A 25,481-nucleotide genomic window follows, 5' to 3' on the forward strand; every position below is an offset into this window, starting at 1 on the left:
CAATCTAGAATTGGGTTATATGTTGTCTTATAATTCAGTTATTTAAAATCTGTGCTACTAGGCCCTAGCAGGTTTGGTTCAGTGAATAAAACATTGGCCCCCGGACTGAAGGGTCCTGGGTTCAACTCTGGACAATGGCACATGCCTCAATTGCAGGCCCAAAAATAAACATTAAACTATACAATCATTATGACACTTCATTTTCATATGAAAATACCATGGAATATTACTGCATAAAGATCTATAAACTCTACTAGGGTAACAATGTTTTCTAAATATTGTGTCCAAACTCACAGCCAACAAATTTCAGTAACTGATATCATTTGGATACTAAATAAATGTTAACATCTATGACAAACTCCATCTTTACATTATAAAGTATTTTTCCTTTCCAACAAATTTTGTTTTGTTAACATATACATGATCATTTTTCTAATTAGTCAGGTGTTAAGTTTTGACATCTTTCTCTACTCCCCTAGTCATCAAATTTTCCAGATTATTCCTTTTATTCCATTTGTAAATAACTTTATCACCTGGCTTTTTTCCTTTACTACAACAACAAATCTCCACTAGCTCCCTATGGCTTACCAGTATGAGCTCAAAATTTTAATCCTAGCTACAGGGATCCCTATATCCAAACTTATCTTTGACCATCTACAATGAATCTTGCCTTTATACAGCTCCCAAAATATATCAAGCCCTTTCGTAATGTAAGCCTTTGAGCCCAGCTGGTGTGGCTCAGTGGTTGAGCACTGATCGACCCAAGAACTAAGAGGTCATTGGTTCGATTCCCAGTCAGGGCACATGCTGTTTGTGGGCTTGATCCCCAGTAGGGGGTGTGCAAGAGGCAGCCAATGGATGATATTTCTCTCTCATCAATGTTTCTATCTCTCTATCCCTCTCCTTTCCTCTCTCTCTCTCTTAAAAAAAAAATTCAATAATGTAAGTCTTTGCTCTTCTCATACTTCCCATCTAATTACTTGTATCATATACATCCCAAAAAGATGAAATTCAAATACTATCTCCTCTTCAATGTCTTTTCTAACTGATATGGCCCATACCAATGCCAATGTACTCTGAACTACTATATTTACTTTCTATAACACTTACTTAGGCAATTAAACATCTTTCTAGTTGCTCTAACCAAGAAAACCTTATGGCACTCTTGACTTCTCCCTCCCTCCCTCCCTCCCTCCCTCCCTCCCTCCCTCCCTCCCTCCCTCCCTCCCTCCCTCCCTCCCTCCCTTCCTCCCTCCCAAATCCATCATCAAATCATATCAACTCTACCTTTGACATATAATCAGAATCTAATCACTTTCATTATATTCACTGCTACTCTGGTCAAAGACCCCATCAATTCTAGCCTGGATTACTACAATAGACTCCCTGTTTTCACCATTGCCCTCCTTAAGTCTTATTTTAAATATAATGTTCAAGCTCTAGCTGGTTTGGTTCAGTAGATAGAACGTTGGCCTAGGGCCTGAAGGGTCCCGGATTCGATTCTGGTCAAGGGCACATGCCTGGGTTGCAGGCTCAATCCCCAGTAGCGGGTGTGCAGGAAGCAGCCAATCAATGATTCTCTCATCATTGATGTTTCTATTTCTCTCGCTCCCTCTCCCTTCCTCTCTGTAATCAATAAAAATACATTAAAAACAAACAAACAATCCTATATAATAAAAGATTAATATGCAAACTGTCCCCTCCACTGGGAGTTCGACGGGGAGTTCAACCGGAGCTCCACCAGGGGGCGGGGCCCCCACCTGTGCGCGAATTCGTGCACTGGGCCTCTAGTAAATAAATACAATGTTCAAAACAAAACAATTGATTTTATTTCTTTCCTTAAATGTCCCTCATTCAGAGTAAATGTCAAGTTCATTCAATAGCCCATTAGCTCTTATAAATAAGAACACCTAATATTTATTTAAAAAATATATATTTTTATTGATTTCAGAGATGAAGGGGGAGGAAGAGAAACATCAATGATGAGAGAATCATTCATCAGCTGCCTCCTGCATGCCCCCTACTGGGGACTGAGCCTGCAACCTGGGCATGTGCCCTTGACCAGAATTGAACCTGGGACCCTTTAGTCCGAAGGCCAATGCTCTATTCACTGAGACAAATGGATTAGGGTCCTAATATCTCTTGAATTTCATTTTCTACTTCTCTTCCTCTTACTCATTTCAGTCCAGACTTAATAGCCTCTTTGATCTTTCTCAAACTTGTTCCATACTCTGCACTTACTATTCCCTCTTCCTGGAATTATTTGCTCTTCTCTCTTGATATCTATGTAGTTTGTTTCAAGTATTTTTATCTGAATATGGCCTTCTTTCAATATGTTATTTAACATAGGACTTCCTTCATATTCATCTTCTCTGCTTATTTTTTTCCATAGCGTTTATCACCATCTAATCTGTTTTACATTAATTTAATGTCTGTTTCATTCCAAACAGACTGCAAGATCTATTAGGCACAAAGCTTTTCCTCTTTGTTGACAGGTATATGCCCAGTACTTAGGAAAGCACGTGACACATTGGAGATACTCAATAATACTGACTTATATTAGGACTTAAAGGGTTTCAATGAGAAGCCACTCCAGGGTCTTACGAGACAATTTTGTCTAAGTGTCCACTCTTATCAGATCTTTAACAAATATTTACTGAACCTAAATTGTCTACTAGATAGTAAGTTCTATGAGCCCTTAAATAAATTATAAAGTTTACGGACATCTTTCATTTAGTTAAACATGTCAATTACCTGCACCTATTACTTACCAGCAGCACATATAGGAAGTGAATCTGAGTTAAAATCCAGACTATTCTGAAATAAGTTTCTTGACACTCTTTTTCTGCTAAAACATAAATCATCATTGACTGACATTCCTTGGGAGGGCTTTAATTTTGACGAAGGGATGAAATCATATGCTGAAAACTATAGAAACAGGATAATAAATTAGCAAATTAGTGTTAAGGCTACTTGTACAATAACTGAGACAATAATTTAAACCCAATTATGAAATTCAGATTAAAAGAAAAAACTAAATTTATCAAATATACAATGATACAAGTAAGCATCCATATTTAGTATGGTAAAATAACAGTATTTTTCATTCTATGGTACAAAAAAACAAAATTTTCCCTCTTTTTTACTACTTCACCCCAAATCTTTTCTATATCTTAACTTCCTATAGTACACATCTAACAGCTAGGAAAGAAAGATTGTAATAACAAAAAGAATAAAACAGCAACTTGAATAGAGAAAAGAACCTTTTTTTTTGTTAATCCTCACCTGAGGATATTTTTCCTTTTTTTTTTTTTTTTTTTTTTTTTTTAGGGAGAGTGGAAGAGAGAGTGAAAGACAGAGAGAAACATCGATGTGAGAGAAACACATTGATTGGCTGCCACCAGCGAGAGCCTTGACCAGGACCTGGGCCAGGGAGGAGCCTGCAACCAAGGCATGTGCCCTTGACTGGAATCAAACCCAGGATCCTTTGGTCCCCAGGCTGACGCTCTATCCACTGAGCCAAACAGGCTAGGGTAAGAAAAGAACATTTTTTATTCAGTGGCATAGCCTGTCACACTAAAACCGTCTGTGTTTCAACATCCTATCTAATAAAGAGGGAATATGCTAATTGTCCCTCACACCATCGCAAAGATGTTGGCACCCACAGCCAATAAGGCGGGAATATGCTAATTGCTGCCACGCCCTCAAAGATGGTGGTGCCCACAGCCACAAGATAGTGGTGCCCAGTCCCATCAACCCTGCCTCTGGAGTCTCCCAGTCCCCTTAGCCCACTAGCCACCCAGGGCTGACCCGAGGCGCAGGCAAGCCTCGGATGGCAGCTGCTCAGCCAATGCCCAAGGTGTAGGCAAGCCTCAGATGTTGGCTGCCCAGCCGCCTGGAGCCAGCCTGAGGTGCAGGCAAGCCTCAGATGGCGGCTGCCCCAGCCGCCCAGGGCCGGCCCGAGGCACAGGCAAGCCTCGGAAGGTGGGTGCCCAGGTGCCCAGGGCCACCCGAGGCTTGTGCTGCCGGCAGTGGCAGCAGCAGAGGTGTGATGGGGTGTCACCTTCCCTTGATTGCTGGGTCGCCTCCTGCCCCTGAGGGCTCCCGGACTGTGTGAGGGGGCAGGCTGGGCTGAGGAACGCCCCCCTCCAGTGCCTGAATTTTCATGCACCGGGCCTCTAGTTATACAATAAATGACAGCTGAAGGCCACTGAACCACTCAACTATTACTGAAGCAAGTTTCTTCTTCCTAATCTGCAGCCCAAATGTAAATGAATACATGGTCATGGTTCCCTTAAAATATATTCTTGCCGAAACCGGTTTGGCTCAGTAGATAGAGCGTCAGCCTGCGGACTGAAGGGTCCTGGGTTCGATTCCGGTCAAGGGCATGTACCTTGGTTGCGGGCACATCCTCAGTGGGAGGTGTGCAGGAGGCAGCTGATCAATGTTTCTCTCTCATCGATGTTTCTAGCTCTCTATCCCTCTCCCTTCCGCTCTGTGAAATATCAATACAATATATTTAAAAAATATATATATATTCTTTATTTTTATTCCAATAAAATTGTATTTTTAGATACTTAAATTTCATATCATTTTCACCTGTCACAGAACATTATTCTTTTGATTTTTTTCAACTATTAAAAAAATGTAAAAACCATTCTAGCTCACAGGCTTTACAAAAAAAAAGGTGGTGGGCCAGATTTGGCTAGAGGCCGCTGTTTGCAGACTCCAGTTCTAGAAGGGTAAACAGCTTAGTGACTAGAGCTACTGCCCACACATTAAGATAGACAGACAGGATCAAAAGTGTGAGTCCCTGATTCCATGCTGGCAGGTGTGGTCAGGGAACTGAGAAGTCATCATTTTTCTCATTCCAGTTACATACAGAAATGGTCTCACGAGTTACAAGACGAGGAGATAGGACAGGCCCCAGGAAAAGGAGAAGGGGATGGAGACTGTGTAGTGCTACAAGAAGTCATCCATAGCCTGGCAGGACATGGCAACCCAGCTGGGGCCAAGCAGACCGCTGCCCCCGCCCCTCTGGGTCAGCCGCTGCCAGCCACAGCCTCTCATAGGCCTACGCACTCCATCCTCCCGCTGGTCACAAGTCTAAAATATATTCTAAAGATAGATGGGTCTTTTATTTAAAACAAAGTATATAACACTATATATGTCTAGTACTTTAGTTTCCAATTCCTTTTTCACATACCTCCTTTGGTCCTTAAGGTACAGAGGTGCCAGGATAGAATTTTGAAGTTCTACCTAATCACAGTTAAAGAACTAAATAAGAACATGATCCAAGTGTTCAGAATTCTTCACCAATGACAACCTCAATTATTCTGGATCACTTCATATTCAACATGGCTATAGAACATTTTAAAAATGGAGCGAACAGACAAGAAATTATACATACTGTCTATATAGTTTCTTGAGGTTTATTGACACAATAAAATCTAGACATGTGGTGAACTATAAGCCTTCTCAGTAATACTTCTTTGTAAACTTTGCCTATTATCAAATAGTGTTGAAATAAAACAAAATTGAAGTAAGGTAGCTCTGGCTGGTGTGGCTCAATTCCCCATCAGGCACATACCTTGTTCCCTCCCTTCCTCTCTCTCTACATATACTCAGGTGAGGATTAAAAAAATTAAAGCAGAGAGAAACCAAGACGGCGGCATAGGTAAGCCCCTAAACTGCTGCCTTGCACAACAATTTCAAAACTACAACTAAAAGACAAAATGGACATCATCCAGAACCACAGGAAGGCTGGCTGAGTGGAAATTCTACAACTAGAAGGAAAGAGGAAAGCTCACAGAGAATCAGAGGAGCGGCAAAGAAGGGCTGAGGTACGGACATGCACACAGAGAGGAAGGGCGGCTGAGTGCCTGGCTGACTTTCTCTGGCGGGAGGGGGAAGGAAGCCCCCAACTGCACTGAACCCCAGTTCCGACGGCACTGAAACCCAGTTCCAGGAGAAACCCCGTGGACCCATGCCAGGGCCGGCCTGACAGGTTGAACCGAGCTGAGGTAGGGAGGTGGGAATTGAGAAAAGAAAGAAAGACAGGAAAGCGGGATTGGGAGGACTACAGGTGATCGAGAGACTGCAGCAAGTTTATTAACTGCGTAATGCCTTTTATACACAAAACACTGAATAGGAGGTCTGTCAAGAGGAATGTATTCTTTGTTCCTCTTAATCTCTAAGGGAGAGACAGAGCAGAAGGACAAATTCTCAGTACAGCAAATCTCAGTAAATAGTTACAGACTTCTTGGTAAGCTATGAAAGGTTGCTCTCATTCTACTGATAACCGCCATCCAAACAAGCCTGGGAAAACTGTGTGGGTAGGGGACCTAGCCTTGCTAGTCCCTTCAGGTGCAAGGACCATGTCAGCTTACACCCGGTCTCCAACAGATCCCCCTTCTTTGTTTTTTAGGCAGAGTTCATGTAGCCCTATTTGCAGGGATCGGATGCTAGATCCGATGGTTCGGAAGCAAACAGACAATAGTTGATATCTGGATGGTGCACAAATGGTGGCAATGTATGTCCGACCCTCTCTGGTTTGGTTCTGGGTAACCTGCAGCGACGTGCAGCTGCTGACTGCTAGCATGGCAAGGCGTGGTCAGCATCTTCTATCTCTGGACTGTTTCTCCTCTTGTCTTCATGGTTGGAGCAGACCTGTCAATTCCTCTCTGTTGTAGGAATCTACATGGTCTTGGAGTTGTTTTTTGAAAATATACAAACATATTCTCGACCAAAAGTTAATAAAGGAATCTTTTCTATAAATTTTATTTGGGATCCTTTTTATTTTTGCCCAAACAATTTTCCTTTGGCCTGTTTTGACATCATATATGTTTTTCATTGGTGTCTTGCTGTTAGCATTACAAATGAAAATTAATTTTTTAAAGTAAAAATTTTTTAGATGTAATTTACTTAGAGGATATTTTTCCTTACATGATATTCTTCCACTATCCCCCCCCTTTTTTTTTTTTATTAGTGGAGGGTTTTTGTTATTTTAAATTTTGTCTTAAAATTTTGTTATTGAATTTTAAGAAATATTTTGTCCTCCTTAGAGGCTAAAACTTTTATAATATTTAAAATATAGTTATTAATTTTTATTTGATAAGACTTTTTATGTAATTTTAAGTATATTAGATCTGTTAAATTTAAGAAGTTTTTCTTTAAGAAGAGAGAATAATTTTTTTTTTATTATTCCGGATCCTTGGAGCTTTCCAAGAATTATCTCTGTTAAAGTTTTGAAATTTTAACATGGAAAAAACTATCAAATATATATTTATATCTATATCTATATATGATTTAAAGATTATAATATCTTTTATAATGATTTTAAGATATTAATTAGATTTTAAACTAGTTTTTGTATAGAAAAATTTTGGTTGGGATCATAGAATTAATCCTTTTTTTAAATTAGACTAATAAGTAATTTATTTTAAATTTTTAATTATTTTTAGAGAAAATATAATATTTTATTTTTTTAATAATTTTTTATATTTTAGATATTTAATTACTATAACTATATAATTTCTCTTAATTTAATTTGCACTTTGAACTTTTAAAGCTGGCAAATTAAACAGTAGTTTCTAGATTAATAATATTTTTATTTTTTTAATTAATTAATAGCTTTAATTCTGTCTTTTAGGTTTTTTATGACGAAATAAATTCAGATTATTAAATAAGTTTTTATCTTTTGATTAACAGGCCTTGCTTAGCCACTTGACCTTTTAAAATGGCTATGATTTTTCTTTCCCTGGGAAAATTGAGTAGCAAGCCTGCAAGTATTTAAATGCAAAAATTGTCTTTAAAGAACAACTACTGGCAGGAACTGGTCTACCTGTCCTGCTGCGGGAAGGGCATCCACCCTTCTTCTTCTATTTATAAAAGGCATAGCCAGACTTCCCCTGGGCTATTTAGATTTTTATAATTAATATATTATCTATATTTTAATAATTTGTTTGAGATTCTAGAGTTAATTATAATTATTTAAAGTATTTATTATGGATAAATTTTATAACAGAGACAAATTTATTTATTTTTTTGAAGGCTTTAAAAGTTAACTTTTTAACAAGGTTTATTAGCATTTTAAAAACTCTTTATTATGGAAATGCCAATCTTGTTGCTAGGAACCTAGCCTGTGTTTTTTCCTTTTGGTTCTTTTATGCCATTTTTATTTTTTCATGCCGAGAAAGGAAATTTTAAATTAGCATATTGGGAGAGTGGGCTTCTATATTGGCTCTCCACGTGTTTTTCTTTCCCCATATCCTGCTTACTTCGGAAGAAGTTTTAGTAACAGATCTGGCTGAATTTCTTTTTATGTTTAAAAGATGGAAAGATCTTAAATTATTTTTTCTTTTTCGCTTTCTGAAGTAATAATTAATATCTAATTTGGCCAAGACTTGTATTTCCCTGCGAGTTTTTCTATAATTTTTAAATGAAATCTTAATTAATCTTATTGCTGGAGAGCAGATAGCTCTGCCCTCTCCTGCCACCTTTGAATTTCTCTATACCAGAGGCGGTTTTAGCAGTGGAGTTTCACTTATTATAGATTTTAAATTCTAAATATAAACTAAGATTTTAATTTGAACAAGAAACCACATTATTTTATGATCGTATAGACATCAAAATTTGCTTATAAAGGGCATTTTTCTAGATTCTAGCTGTCCCATGCTTTACTTCCGACTATCAACAAATTGTTCCTCCCTTACCTTAACGAGTGCATTTTTTATCTGGAGGAGTTCCTCACCGTGTGCTTCTCAAGTCTTCAGGTCCCTGTTCGGGCGCCAATTGCCAGGGCCGGCCTGACTGGTTGAACTGAGCTGAGGTAGGGAGTTGGGAATTGAGAAAAGAAAGAAAGACAGGAAAGTGGGATCGGGAGGACTACAGGTGATCGAGAGACTGCAGCAAGTTTATTAACTGCGTAACGCTTTTTATACATAAAACACTGAATAGGAGGTCTGTCAAGAGGAATGTATTCTTTGTTCCTCTTAATCTCTAAGGGAGAGACAGAGCAGAAGGACAAATTCTCAGTACAGCAAATCTCAGTAAATAGTTACAGATTTCTTGGTAAGCTATGAAAGATTGCTCTCATTCTACTGATAACCGCCAATCAAACAAGCCTGGAAAAACTGTGTGGATAGGGGACCTAGCCTTGCTAGTCCCTTCAGGTACAAGGACCGTGTCAGCTTACACCCGGTCTCCAACAGACCCAGGCTCACACAGGGGGAGTCTGGACTGTCAGGTAGAGAGAAAGGCACATGGAGACTCAGAGACTTGGTGACCCGGGGGAGCCGCGGAGGGTCTAGAGAAAGCTGAATGTGGAGGTTGCCGCAGGCATTCCCTAGCAGAAGGGAGTCGGAAGCTCCTGACTGCACTGAACCCTAGTTCCGACTGCACTGAACCCCAGTTCCAGGCGAGCCCCTGGGGACCCATGCTCTTACAGGGGGAATATGGACTGTCAGGCGGAAACTAAGGGGAGTTGCGTAAGGCAGAGGTCTGGAGGCGCGTGCGCAAGGGCAGGGCTGACAGGAAGCCAAGACTGTCTGCTCCGCCCTGAGACTCCACACCATCCAAGCTGAACACAGAGGCTTTTGCAATTTTGCAAGTCTAATCCTATAAGGCTGTCTCCAGCACCGAACTTCTCCCAGCATAGACAAAGCTGATCCTCACAGCCAACTGGCCTGGAGGTCTATTCTTCCCAGTGATACCAACAACAATCAAGACTTAACTACAACAAGGCTGTACACACAGTCCACAAAGGGGTGCACCAAAAGTGTCCACCTCAGGTTAACTGGGGAGGCCGACCCACTGGGCCATATAGGAAACCTAGCACACAAAGCTACCCTACCAACTCAGGGAAACAACGAAAATGCTAAGGCAAAGAAACAGATCACAAACGAAAGAAATGGAGGAAAACGAATGACTGGATATAGAATTCAAAACCACAGTTATAAGGCTTTTCAAGAATACCCCAGAAAAGGCCAATAAATTTAGCGCCCTAGAGGATATGAAAAAGGACCAACTAGAAATTAAACATACACTGACTGGAATAAAAAATATTATACAGAGACCCAACAACAGACTAGAGGAACGCAAGAATCAAGTCAAAGATTTGAAAAACAAAGAAGCAAAAAACACTCAACCGGAAAAGCAAAAAAAAAAGAAAAAAAAAATCCAAAAAGTTGAAGATAGTGTAAGAAGCCTCTGGGACAACTTCAAGCGTGCCAACATCAGAATTATGGGGGTGCCAGAAGAAGACAGAGAGCAAAATACTGAAAACCTATTTGAAGAAATAATGACTGAAAACTTCCCCTACCTGGTGAAAGAAATAGACTTACAAGTCCAGGAAGCGCACAGAACCCCAAACAAGAGGATTCCAAAGAGGACCACACCAAGACACATCATAATTAAAATGCCAAGGACAAAAGACAGAGAGAGAATATTAAAAGCAGCAAGAGAAAAACAGTTAATTACCTACAAGGGAGCACCCATACGATTGTCAGCTGATTTCTCAACAGAAACTATGCAGGCCAGACGGGAGTGGCAAGAAATATTCAAAGTGATGAATAGCAAGAACCTACAACCAAGACTACTCTACCCAGCAAAGCTATCATTCAGAATGGAAGGTCAGATAGAAAGCTTCACAGATAAGAAAAAGCTAAAGAAGTTCATCACCACCAAAGCAGTATTATATGAAATGCTGAAAGGTATTCTTTAAAAAGAGGAAGAAGAAAAAAGTAAAGATAAAAATTATGAACAACAAATACATATCTATCAACAAGTGAACCTAAAAATCAAGTGAATTAACAATCTGAGGAACAAAATAAACTGGTGAATATAACAGAATCAGGGGCATAGAAAGGGAGTGGACTGACAATTCTCAGGGGGAAATGGTATGGGGGGTGCCAGAAGAGACTGGACAAAAATCATACACCTATGGATGAGGACAGTGAGGGGGGAGGTAAGGGCAGAGGGTGGGGTGGGTACCACGTGGAGGGGAGCTATGGGGGGAAAAACGATTGTAATAATCTGAACAATAAAGATTTATTAAATTTAAAAAAATAAAAAATAAATAAAAAAATTAAAGCAATGTCCATTTGAAAACTTTTTAGCTGTCAATTAAAATATAAGACTATAAACTACTAAATATACCTTAGGGACATGTTATTCCTCATCAAATTTTGTGAAAAACCTATTAACTCCTTCAAAAATTAACCCAGAAAATATTAATGAGAAAAAAAAAAAAAAAGCATGTCTCAAAGGCCTGACTTTACTTTCTTGAAATCTCATATTACAATTTCTATGACTGATTATATATAGTAGTCAGGATTAAAAGGACACAATGGAATAAAAACGAGGCTAATTACAGTCAACTTCTTATTAGATACATTTAAAGACATACCCAGTTGAAAGAGTAATCCAGAAAAAATACTCCAGTATGGAATATATTTTATGTTAGATTTATTCTGCAATTAATTTCTGCTTAGAGAACAGAGCATTCATATGTATGCCAGATACAATAGCTAGTGGTGGTGATGGTGGTGGTGATGGGAATAAAGAGGGCAGTGGTCATAGTGGAAAATGTGTGTAGGACTATAGGATTTTCAAGAATCTAGAAGTCAGTCAGGAATTAAACTTTGCTATAGAAAATTCTCCAAATATTTAAAAGCAGAATCTAGGACACATAACTATTATTAACATGACAGGCCCTTTTTGATCTCTCTTAAAATCAGTCAAATTATTTTTCATCAGGATAAGCTTTGACGACACTAAACAATGAATAAAGGGAAAGGGAAATGAGAGTAAATGAGAAAAGTACAGATATATATTGAAAGAGTTATGAGCTAAATTTATAGAATGTGAAGCAGTCTGTTTTAGAGCACCTTAGGAACTAAGGTGAGTTTTGGTCTTTGAAGTTAACATCTAAAATTTTAATTTGTTTAATTCCTTTGAGTTATAGTACATGAAAATAATATAAAAGGCAAGTTTCACACTTAATATTTTAACAATGACTTAATTCACATAGTCTTATGTACTTTTTTTTTTTTAAATTTCAGAGGAGGGAGAAGGAGAGGGACAGAAATATCAACGATGAGAGAGAATCATCAATAGGTTGCCTCCTGCATGCCCCACACTGGATATTGAGTCCGCAAACCAGGCATGTGCCCCGACTGGGAATCTAATTGTGACCTCTTGGTTCTTAGGTTCATAGGTTGACGCTCAATTACTGAGCCACACCAGCTGGGCTTATGTACTATTTTAATCTTGCATTTGCTTTCCTATATATATTAAAAGATTCTTTGACCTAATAATGCATTTTATTTAATCTTCTGGCAAAGGGTATAAAAAACATAAAGATAGATTTATTCTATTTTGGTATAGCAGCAAATTATCAGAAAAAGGCCTTTTAATAGCTAATGCTCTCAGAAACTACCTATATTCCTGCATTTATTGAACTCGTACTAAAATGTATCTTAATTTCCAGTTTGGTGAGCTTTGCATCTTCTACCAGTTCTTTCTGGTTTTACCTGGATTCCGACCTTGCCCCTTAATGGTGGTCATTTAAAAAGGTTATTCCAGCAGTGGAACGCAGGGAACTTCAATACTGTCCTGACTAGGAAACAGGCGTGCCAAACAGAACAGTAGAGGAAGTGAATGACGTTCACTACTGTACATTTCTATTTTTTTAATTTATTTTTTCATCTTTTACTTAAACTAAATTTTTTCTTTTTTTCTCACTTGATTTTACCTTTTTAATTATTACATTTTTATTTTCAATCAGTATTATTACTACTACTATTTTCCCTTTATTTTACTTTGGGATTAGTGTTCTACATTCTATTTTCATCTTACCTTTAGCATCATTTTACTCTATCTCAATTTTACCTTTATGCCAACACTCTCTCCCTCACTTTTCCCCTTTTGTTGTCCTGTTTCTCTAACCCTAGTCCTGCTTTAGATTTTCCCTATTCCTTCTTTTTACCCCGTTAAAATTTCACCCTACTTATATATCTAATTTCCAATCCCCTGCTCCAAGTCCACACAAAAATTCTCTCTTTCTTCACAATTCAATTTTTTTTCTCTCTGTCCCTTTGCTGTTGTTTGCTTGATTGTTGATTATATCGGGGTTTTTTTTTTATGCTTGTTTGTGAGATTGTTTTTCTTTTTCTTTTTTTTGGTTTTGTTTCTGTTTTCCCTTGCCTCACTTGATATTAGTTGTTGTTTGTAGTTTGCATTCATCTCTATGAATTTCTTGCTGGCATTTGCTGGGATTAGTGGCTGTTCTATTGGAGTTTTCTCCAGATATATATAGTTTTTTCCCCTCTTCTTACTCAATTTATTTTCTCTCTCACTTTTTTTTCCTTTTCTCAATTTCATTTTTGCACTCCTTTTTTTTACTCTTCTTCTTTCTTTCTTATCCTCTAATTCGCTTTTCCCTGGCGGTCACCTTTAGTTGGGGTTATTAGTATTGTGAATACATTTCTGTTCAGTGCCTTGAGTGTTGTGCCTTGTTGTGTTGTTTTTTGTGCCTTTAAATCAATGCAGGAGAGAGAGAGAACTACATAACCAGACACCCAGAGAAGAGAGATCATGGGGAGAAAAAGAAACAGCCCACATATGAAGAAAAGCAGGCATCACCAGAAAAGTAAATGAAATGGAGGCAAGCAACCTGTCAGAGAAAGAATTCAGAGAAATGGTCATAAGGTGGATGAAAAGAATGGAAGACAAATCCAACAATATGTGTAAGAACCAAGAGGAAATGAAGAAGAACCAAGAAGAAATGAAAAATGACATCGCTGCTATAAAGAACTCAATAGAAAGCATCAACAGTAGACTAGAAGAAGCAGAGGACCGCATCAGTGAGCTAGAAGACAAGGTAGGAAAAAATACCCAAGTAGAGCTGCTTCTAGAAAAAAAATTAAAAAGCAGGAGAAGGGCCTAAGGGAACTTTGGGACAACACGAAACAAAACAACATCCACATAATAGGGGAGCCAGAAGGAAAGGAAGCTGAGCAAGGAATAGAAAACCTGTTTGAAGAAATAATGAAAGAAAACTTCCCTGATATAGGGAAGAAAAAACTCACACAAATCCAAGAAACTCACAGAGTCCCAAACAAAATGAACCCCAAAAGGCCGATACCAAGGCACATCATAATTAAATTGGGAAACACAAAAGACAAACTAAGACTCTTAAAAACGGCCAGAGAGAGACAGAAAGTTACTTACAAAGGATCCCCAATCAGACTAGCAACTGATTTCTCAACAGAAACTCATCAGGCCAGAAGGGAATGAAATGAAATATACAAGTCATGCAAAGGAAGGGTCTGAATCCAAGAATCCAGTACCCCACAAGGCTATCAATCAGAATTGAGGGTGAAATCAGGAGCTTCACAGACAAAAAAGGACAAAGGGAATTTATTACCACCAAACCAGCGATGCAAGAAATGCTAAAGGGTCTGCTGTAAAAAGAAGAAATAGGAAGCGAAGAAGGAACACAGGGGTAAAGAATAAAAATGGTGACAAACAAGTACCTATCAATAATAACTTTAAATGTAAATGGATTAAATGCCCCAATCAAAAGGCATAGGATAAACTGACTGGATAAGAAAACATGACCCATATATCTGCTGTGTACAGGAAAACTACCTCAGAAAAAAAGACGCACACAGACTGAGGGTGAAGGGATGGAAAAAGGTTTTTCAGGCGATTGGAAATGAAAAAGAAAGCTGGGGTAGCAATACTTATATCTGACAAATTAGATCTCATAGTGAAGGACATAAAAAGAGATAAGGAAGGCCACTTCGTAATACTAAAGGGAGCACTCCAACAAGAAGAAATAACTCTGGTAAACATAAATGCACCCCATACAGGAGCAACCAAACACATAAAAAAACTCCTGGAGGATATCAAGGGAGAGATTGACAGCAATACAATCATAGTAGGGGACTTTAATACCCCACTATCACCATTGGACAAATCCACTAAACAAAAAATCAGCGAAGAAACATCAACCCTAAATGACTCACTGGACCACATGGAATTAATTAACATCTTCAGAACATTTCACCACAAAGCCACAGAATATACATTCTTCTCAAGTGCACATGGGTCATTTTCAAAGACAGACCATATATTGGGTCACAGGCAAAATCTCTTCAAATTCAAGAAGAAAAAAATCCTATCAAGCATCTTCTCAGATCACAATGGCATAAAACTGGAAATGAGCTACAATAAAAACAATCCAAAAATATCAGACACATGGAGACTAAACAGCATGCTATTAAACAATGACTGGTTCACCAGAGAGATCAAAGAAGAAATAAAAAACATCATGGCAACAAATGACAATGAAAACACAACAATCCAAAATCTATGGGACACAGTGAAAGCAGTCTTGAGAGGGAAGTTCATAGCTTTACAAGCCTACTGCAAAAAACAAGAAACAATGTTAATAAATTACCTAAGCCTGCAACTCAAAGAATTAGAAGGAGAGCAACAAGAAAAGCCCAGTGTAAGCAGAAGGAAGGAAATAATAAAGATCAGAGCGGAGATAAACGACATAGAGACCCCCCCCAAAAAAAAACAATACGAAAGATCAACAAAACCAAGAGCTGGTTTTTTGAAAGAATATACAAGATGGATGAACCTCTAACCAGGCTCAACAAGAAGCAAAGAGAGAGGACACCCAAATAAAATCAGAAATGAAAGAGGTAAAATAACAACAGACCCCACAGAAATACAAAGGATTATTAAAAAATACTATGAACAACTCTACTCCAACAAACTGGACAACCTGGAGGAAATGGACATATTCCTAAAAAATACAACTTTCCAAAACTCAGTCAGGAAGAATCTAAACATCTCAATAGGCCAATAACTATGGAGAAATTGAAGCAGTCATCAAAAAGCTTCCAGCAAACAAAAGCCCGGGGTCAGAAGGCTTCACAGGAGAGTTTCACCAAACATTCAAGGAAAAACTAAAACCTATCCTCCTCAGACTATTCCAAAAAATTCAAGAGGAAGGAACACTTCCAAGCTCCTTCTATGAAGCCAGCATCACCCTAATACCAAAACCAGATAAAGACAACACAATGAAAGAGAATTACAGTCCAATATCCCTCATGAACATAGATGCCAAAATCCTCAACAAAATTCTAGCACATTGGATTCAGCAGTACATCAGAAAGATCATACACCATGACCAACTAGGATTTATCCCAGGGATGCAAGGATGGTGCAATATCCACAAATCAATAAACGTGATACATCACATAAACAAACTGAGAGATAAAAACCACATAGTCATATCAATTGATGCAGAAAAAGCATTTGACAAAATCCAACACCCTTTCTTGATAAAAACTCTCAGCAAGGTGGGAATAGAAGGATCATACCTCAATATAATAAAAGCCATACATGACAAACCCACAGCCAACATCATACTCAATGGGCAAAAACTAAAACCATTTCCCCTAAGAACAGGAACAAGACAGGGATGCCCACTCTCACCACTCCTGTTTGACATAGTACTGGAAGTATTAGCCATTTCGATTAGACAAGAAGAAGAAATAAAAGGCATCCAAATTGGAAAAGAAGTAAAGCTGTCCTTATTTGCAGATGACATGATATTGTACATAAAAATCCCAAAAGACTCCATCAAAAAACTAACATACTTAATAAATGAATTCGGCAATGTAGCAGGATACAAAATTAACGCCAATAAATCTATGGCATTTCTATTCACCAACAGTGAACTTACAGAAAGAGAGACTAAAAAAGCAATCCCATTTACCATCGCACAAAAAAAATTAAGATACCTAGGAATAAACTTAACTAAGGAGGTAAAAGACCTATTTGCGGAAAACTACAGGACACTGAAAAAGAGATAGAGGAAGAAGTAAACATATGGAAGAACATACCATGTTCATGGATTGGGAGAATCAACATCATTAAAATGTCCATACTACCCAAAGCCATCTATAGATTCAATGCACTCCCCATTAAAATACCAACGGCCGGCATATTTCACAGACCTAGAAAGAACTCTCCAAAAATTCATCTGGAATAAAAAAAGACCCCGAATAGTCACACCAATCCTGAGAAAGAAGAACAAAGTAGGAGGGATCTCAATACCAGATCTCAAGCTGTATTACAAAGCACTGTTCCCAAAACAGCGTGGTGCTGGCACAAGAACAGGCATATAGACCAATGGAATAGAATAGAGAACCCAGATATCGACCCAAACCACTATGCTCAATTAATATTTGACAGAGGAGGTATGAACATACAATGGAGTCAAGACAGCCTCTTCAATAAATGGTGTTGGGAAAATTCGACAAATACATGCAAAAAAATGAAATTAGACCACCAACTTACACCATACACAAAAATCAACTCAAAATGGGTACAGGACTTAAATATAAGACGGGAAACCATAAAAATACTAGAGGAATCCACAGGCAGAGAAATCTCAGACATATGTCGAAGCAATTTCTTCACTGATACCGCTCCTAGGGCTATGGAAGGAAAAGAGAAAATAAACAAATGGGATTACATCAAAATAAAAAGCTTTTGCACAGCAAAAGAAACCATCAACAAAACAAGAAAGCCCACTGTTTGGGAGAACATATTTGCAAATGTTATCACTGATAAAGGTTTAATCTCCAACATTTACAGAGAACTCATACAACTTAATAAAAGTTAGATAAATGATCCAATAAAAAAATGGGCAATGGACCTAAATAGAATCTTTTCAAAAGAAGACAGAAAGAAGTCCAAGAGACACATGAAAACATGCTCAAAGTCACTAATTATCCGAGAGATGCAAATCAAAATGACAGTGAGGTACCATCTCACACCTGTCAGAATGGCTATCATCAACAAATCAACAAACGACAAGTGCTGGTGTGGATGTGGAGAAAAAGGAACCCTCGTGCACTGCTGGTGGGAATGCAGACTGGTGCAGCCACTGTGGAGAACAGTATGGAGTTTCCTCAAAAAACTGAAAATGGAGCTCCCATTTGACCCAGTAATCCCACTTCTAGGAATATATCCCAAGAAACTAGAAACACCAATCAGAAAGGATATATGCACCCCTATGTTCATATCAGCACAGTTCACCATACCTAAGATTTGGAAACAGCCTAAATGCCCATCAGTAAATGAGTGGAAAAGAAAACTATGGTACATCTACATAATGGAATACTACGCTGCTATAAAAAAGAAGGAATTCTTACCATTTGCAGCAGCATGGATGGACCTGGAGAGCATTATGTTAAGTGAAATAAGCCAGGCAATGAAAGAAAAATACCACATGATCTCACTCATTTATGGAAAATAAAGAACATTATAACCTGATGAACAAAAAGATAGATACAGAGACAGTAAAGCACCGAATAGACTGTCAAATTACAGCGGGAAGGCTGGGGAGTGCTGGGGAGGGAGGGAAATAGATCAATCAAAGGACTTGTATGCATGCATATAAGCACACCAATGGACACAAGACACTGGGGGGGTCGGATGAGGGCATGCGACAGGGGGTAGGGGAGGCTGGGGGAAGGTCAATGGGGAAAAAAAAAGGAGATATATGTACTAATATATGTAATACTTTAAACAATAAAAAATAAATTACAAATCAGCATTTAAAAACGCACACACAGAAAAACAAATTCACATAAAAATCTTATTTACAACTAGAGGCCCGGCACATGAAATTCATGCACGAGGGATGGGGTGTGTGTCCCTCAGCAAAGCCTGCACCCTCTTTAATCTGGGACCCCTCTCACAATCCAGGACTGCTGGCTCCCAACTGCTCGCCTGCCTGCCTGCCTGATTGCCCCAACCGCTTCTGCCTGCCAGCCTGATCACGCCCTATCCACTCCCCTGCCAGACCGACTGACGTGTAACTGCTCCCCTGCTGGCACGATTGCCCCTAACTGCCCTCCCCTGCCGGCCTGGTCACTTCTAACTTACCTCCCCTGCTGGCCTGGTCACCCTTAACTGTCCTCCCCAGCAGGCCTGGTCATCCCGAACTGCTCTCTCCTGCTGGCCCAGTCACCCCAAACTGCCCTCCCCGGCTGGCCTGGTCACCCCTAACTGCTCTCCCCTGCTGGCCTGATTGCCCCTAAGTGCCCTGCCCTGCCAGCCTGGTCGCCCCTAACTGTCCTCCCCTGCAGGCCTGCTTGCCCCCAACTGCCCTCTCCAGCAGGCCGGATCACCTGCACCTGCCCTCCCCTGCAGGCCTAGTCCCTCCCAACTGTCCTCCCCTGCCGGCCTGGTCACCCCTAATTTCGCTCCCCTGCTGGCCTGGTCATCCCCAACTGTCCTCCCCTGCTTTCCCAGTCACCCCTAACTGCCCTTCCCTGCCAACCTGGTCACTCCTAACTTCCCTCCCCTGCTGCCTGGTCACCCTTAACTGCCCTCCCCTGCTTTCCTGGTCACCCCTCACTGCCCTCCCTTGCCAGCCTCGTCACCCCTTACTGCCCTCCCCTGCCGGCCTGGTCACCCCTAACTGCCCTCCCCTGCAGGCCTAGTCACCCCTAACTGCCCTCCCCTGCAGGCCTGGTTCCCCCTACTGCCCTCCCCTGCAGGCCTGGTCACCCCCAACTGCCCTCCCCTGCAGGCCTTGTCCCTCCCAACGGTCCTCCGCTGCTGGCCCGGTCACCCCTTTCTGCCCTCTCATGCCGATCTGGTCTCCCCTAACTGCCCTCCCCTGCCACCTTGGTCGCCCCTAACTGCCCCCCCTCAGCTGGCCCGGTTACCCCTATCTGCCCTCCCCTGCAGGCCTGATAACCCCCAAATGCCCTCCCTTGCAGGCTTTGTCCCTCCCAACTGCCTTCCCCTGCTGGCCTGATTGCCCCCAACTGCCATCTCCTGCCGGCCATCTTTGACCACATGGGGGTGGCAATCTTGTGTGTTGGAGTGATGGTCAATTTGCATATTACCTCTTTATTGTATAGGATGGCTCTTTGGACAACCTACACTCATTTAAAAAGAGCTATTTGTCGCCCTCACTGCTAAGTGGTTAAGAGCAGTGGTCCACCACAAGTTCAATTCCTACTCCATGGGGCATTGTGCAGGAAGTAATCAATTGATGTGTCTCTCTCACACTGATGTTTTCTCCTTCTCTCCCTCCCCCACCCTCCCGCTCTCTCTGAAAATTAATTGGAAAAATATTCTTGGTGAGGATTAACCAAAAAAACAAACAAACAAACAAACCAAAAAAACACTACACAAGCAGCTCTTTGTCTTTGTCCAGATTTTATCACCATCTGAAAATGATCATAGTAAGATATAACTGTTTGTGTAAACTTTAACTTTCTTCTCAGGAAATGACTAACTTAAATTTCCTTTTTTTTAAATCCTCACTAGAGGATATGTTTTGTTTTTTTATTTTAGAAAGAGAGGAAGGGGTGGGGGGAGAGAGAAAAATACCCATGTGAAAGAGAAACATCAATTGGTTGCCCCCCGCAGGGGACTGAGACCCGCAACCTAGGTATGTACCCTTACTGGGCATTGAACCTGTAACCTTTTGGTGTATGGGACAATGTCCCAAGCAACTGAGCCACCCAGTCAGAGCAAACTTTTTAAATTTTCTACACTAGTTTCACATTTACCATCAATATTTTTCAAAATATCCTATCTAATAACAGAGAAACATGCAAATTGACCATACCGCTGCTACGCCCACCAGCCAATCTGGAGCGAGTATGCAAATTAACCAAGATGGCAGTGGTCACGGAGCTGGAGCGAGCAGGAGGGTTGTGTTGCCTCCAGCGATGGAGAAAGCCAAGCTTCCTGCATGCCCTGGCAGACCCTTGCCTCCCCTCAAGGCTACAAAGTTTCAATTATAGAAGATAAATAAATCCCAGATACCTGTTTCCAGCTGGCCCTGGCCTCCACTCAAGGAGGCGCTGAAAAAAACAACAACAAAAAAGGAGGGTCTGGGAGCTTGGGTCACCCAGGGCCGTGGCCAGCCTGCAAACAGCCATCAGCCCCTCACCCAGTCTGGCCAGGCACCCCAGCAGGACCCCCCACCCTGAAAGGGCTGTGGGTCCGTGCTGGGGGGCTTGGCCAGCCTGCAAACAGCCATCAGCCCTTTACCCAGGCTGGCCAGGCACCCCAGTGGGGACCGCCCCCTGAAGGGGGTGTGGCAGCCTGAAAACGATCCTCAGCCCCTCATCCAGGCTGGCCAGGCACTCCAGTGGGACCCCCACCCTGATCCGGGACACCCTTCAGGGCAAACCAGCTGGCCCCCACCCGTGCACTAGGCCTCTATCTATACTAATAAAAGGGTAATATGCTAATTAGACTGGAAGACCTTCCAGGAGACCTTCCGGATGTTCTTTTGGATAAAGCCATGTTGGCAGGGCTGAGGTAGAGGCGGTTAGAGGCCAAGAGGTGAGGGCAGTTGTGGGTGATCAGGCCAGGATGGAACGGCAGTTGTGGGTGATCAGGCTGGTGGGGGGCGGGGCCGTTGGGGGGTAAGCAGACCAGCAGGGGGGCCAGTTGGGGGCGAGCAGGCCATCAGTGGGGGTCAGTTGGAGGTGATCAGGACAGCGGCGGGGGCCAGTTTGGAGTAAGCAGGCCAGCAGGGGGACAGAAGGGGGCAACCAGGCGAGTGGAGAGGGAAGCTGGGGGCGAGCAGGCTAGCAGGGGGGCAGTTGGGGGTGAGCAGGCCAGCAGGAGAGGCAGTTGTGGGGGAGAACACTGGCACGGGGGGCAGTTGGGGGTGATCAGGCTGGCGGGGGAGGGCATTTTGGGGCAAGCAGGCTGGTGGCGGGGGGCAGTTGGGGGCAAGCAGGCTGGCATGCAGAGTGGTTAGGGGCAATCAGGCAGGCAGGTGAGCGGTTAGGAGCCAGCAGTCCTGGAATACAAGAGGGATGTTGACTGCTGGTTTAGGCCCGATCTCTGTAAACCGACAGTAGGACATCCTTCGAGAGGTCCCAGATTGGAGAGGGTGCAGGCTGGGCTGAGGAACACCACCCACCCATGCACAAATTTCGTGCACCGGGCCACTAGTAAAATTATGTGTTCCATTAAATTTTATATAGATAGTATCTTTATTAAAAGGGATTAATTCTTATAATAACACAAGTTTTATAATGCTTTATATATTAGCTTATGTTGTAAGTTTCAAACCCTACAGTTAACTTTAAGATTTTAAACTAATCTTATATAATAAAGAGCTAATATGCTAATTAGACTGAAGAGCCGAACGACTTTCCGGACAAAGAAGCTGGGGCTGCGAGGGCAGGCAGAAACTGCAAGGGCTGAGCCCCTTGCATGAATTTCGTGCATCGGGCCCCTAGTCTATCTATATTAATAAAAGGGTAATATGCTAATTAGAGCGGACATCTTCCGGATGACCGTCTGGACGTCCTTCCTGATAAAGCTGGGCCTGGGTGCCTGTGGCTGCGGCCGGGCCTGGGAGAAGTCGCCTGCTGTCCCGGGCAAAGAAGCCGTCCCACCTGCGGTCCTGGGGCAAAGAGGCCGGCCTGCCCGTGGTCCTGGGGCGAAGAAGCCAAGCCGCCCCTGGTCCCTGGGCAAAGAGGCTGCCCCGCCTGTGGTCCCGGGGTGAAAAAGCCAAGCTGCCCACGGTCCTGGGGTGAAGAAGCCAAGCTGCCCACTGTCCCGGGGCGAAGCCGCCCGCGGTTCTGGGAGCCAGCTTAGCAAAATCTTGTAGGAGGAGAATTCTGTCTGGGTTTCCCCAGATTCCCTCAGCCCCTACTCACCCATCTGTAAGGCACAGAACAAGTGAGGCCCCCTAAATAAAAAGCAGAGGTCTCCAGCAACTGATCCGGTGGGCCTCTCTCATCACAGTCATTTGGACTGGATGGCATTTGAGTATTTATCTAAGCACCATGACAGAAACACAAGCTCAAGTCATGATCTCTGCCCTTAAATAATTCACAATCTTATTAGAGCGAGTGGATGATAAAACCACAGTGATGACATCAGAATGTAAGGCAACAATACAGAGAGGAACAGAGGCAATTGCTAGGGTGATTTTCCAAGTAGTACAAAGAGTATGTGCTATGAATTAAATTTAAAAAAATGTGTGGAAGTAGCTGCTTCATGGGTATGGCATCCCTTCCTATTTTAAAGGAAGCTGAGTTCCATGTGAACTGTGTCCTATGCTATGATATTTGAGGCACAGAACAAGGGATGTCCTAAGTGTACTATGCTTTGATATTTGAGACATTCTTTATTGTTCAATGTGATTTATTTCTGTATGCCTCAGTTTTGTAATAGTTAAATTACTAAAATAATACATCTTGCTGTAAAATATTACTAGAAGATCAAATGATCAGGTGACAATTATTATTATTTTCTATAAATGAACACAATCTCTGGTATGCTAAAGTGATAGGTATTATAGAAATATCATATAGGGAGACCTACAGGCTTGATTACAAGTGAGTTTTACTATCACAACCCAAATTTATTGCTTAAAAAAAAAAAGCAGGGAGCCAACTAGAAACTGAACCAAATATAAGCCCTTGAAGGGCAAATGTAAATTGGATAAGCTTCACTATTACAAGAGAAACAAGAAAGAATTGAGAGGCAAGAATGAGAAGCATACTGCATCCACTCTGAATTGCTGCTAAAGAAAAAGAATGGTATACTATGAAAATACTTAATAGAGATTGTAAAGAGATTTGTTCAAAGAGCATTTCATAGAGTAGGTGGTATTTCAGTTAATTTTTTTTAATGTGAAGAAGTTAGCTAGATAAGAAAAAGGTGTAGGGGTCCCAGATTGGAGAGGGTGCAGGCTGGGCTGAGGGACCCCCCACGAATTTCATGCACCAGGCCTCTAGTGTGTGTGTGTGTGTGTGTGTGTGTGTGTGTGTGTGTGTGTGTCTATGACATGCACTGTGGCAGCCAACCAGCCTGATCCGGGCCCCAATCGGCCCCCGCCCCCCAGCTGGCCCTGTCCCCAATACCCCGATGGGCCTCCATTGGGGTAGGCTGGCTGGACCCCACTGGTGCACAAATTCATGTACTGGGCCTCTAGTATAAAATGAAATGAAAAATCTTTAGCCCTTGAACAATTTCTAATTAAGAAAAATGCAAATCACTAGTCACCAGATGTTTTTAATATATTCTTGTGTCTTATACATTGTAGAATAACCATTAAACAAACAGGTTATATAAGTGCCTTTGAATGATATTAATGTTAATTATGTTTATTTTGGCACTTAAAATCATTATAAAAATGATATGAAATGTGTATTGATGAAGAGAATGAAAAAATAGTTCTTGGTTACATGACTTAGTTTTTTCTGTGTCTGCATGAAAACAACAGTTGGTTTCTTTGGGTAAGGTTGTATTTAATAAGTATAACTGATACTACCTAGGTAAAATAAAGTTGATTTTAATTGATTCAGGGAAGGAGAGGGAGAGAAAGAGAAATATCGATATGAGAAACATCAATTAGCCGTCTCCTACATTTTGGGGATCAAGCCCACAACCCAGGTGTATGACCTGACCAGGAGTCAAACCGGTGACCTTTTGGTACATGGGACAATGCTCAACCAAGGAGCCACACCTGCCAGGGCTGTTATAGCTTTTTAAAGATGGTAAAAGCAGCCCTGGCCGGTATGGCTCCGTTGGCTGAGTGTCATCCCGTGTCTCAAAAGGTGGCAGGTTTGATTCCAGGTCAGGGCACATACCCAGTTTACAGGTTTGATCCTACTCAGAGCAAATGCGGGAGGCAACGGAGTGATGTTTCTCTCTCTCCCTCTGCCTTCTTCTTCTCTAAAATCAATAAAAACATATTTTTTTTAAAAAAGATAGTAAACAACTATAATAATCTGAATAAAGATAAAAAAAAGAATTATTAGAGGAATTTAATAAAGAGAAAATTACCATAAAAATTATCCTACAAGTGGCAGGCTGAATATTTAAGAACAAATCATGCTTTTCAGTTTTCATTCTCCCTAATCTCTCCTGCATATTACAGTACTGATATACTTGCTGAAACTCTACTTCACTTCTAAAACCTTGCTGTTTCTTGGTTCTCTTCTAACTCTTAGGCATCCTTTCTCTTCGCCTGGTTTGGTTCTATCCCCTACTGCTATTCACTAAATGGGGCTGAATGTCAAGATTGAGTCTTAAGCACTCTGCTCTTGCTCCTACATGCCCTTCAACAGAAAGACCATTCAGCAGTTACTTCTCAGTACATGACTTCCAAGATTTACATCTCCAATTCTTTCCTTCTTTCTTGAATAGTATAGTCTTTAAACTCAACTGGAATATTCTATCTTCTTTCACCTAAAATTCATTTCCCCCAAATTAATTTCCTCTTTTTGGACCTTTCTATGTGTATTCACAGATCTATTATGCATTTTGTCACCTCATTCAAATTTTAGAGTTACCCCTCTTTCTCTCCTTCTCTTCAACTCTTAGTCATGGAATCCTTTGAAATACCTCTTACATCAATGATTTTCTTTCCAGTCGAATCCTCACACCTA

At 41.1% G+C, this 25,481-nt stretch overlaps 1 protein-coding gene across 4 annotated transcripts in view; it reads right to left on the reverse strand.

The window, feature by feature from the left end:
• Positions 1–25,481, reverse strand: part of TOGARAM1 (TOG array regulator of axonemal microtubules 1) — a 125,408-nt gene that overhangs the window by 91,651 nt on the left and 8,276 nt on the right. For all 4 annotated transcript variants that reach the window (XM_080685062.1, XM_080685061.1, XM_080685060.1 and 1 more), the window contains exon 2: positions 2,772–2,928. In XM_080685062.1, coding sequence (XP_080541188.1) covers positions 2,772–2,928 — 157 coding nt within the window. The remainder of the gene's footprint in view (positions 1–2,771; positions 2,929–25,481) is intronic.

This window comes from Plecotus auritus (assembly GCF_963455305.1).
Source record: "Plecotus auritus genome assembly, chromosome: 1".
NCBI lineage: Eukaryota > Metazoa > Chordata > Mammalia > Chiroptera > Vespertilionidae > Plecotus > Plecotus auritus.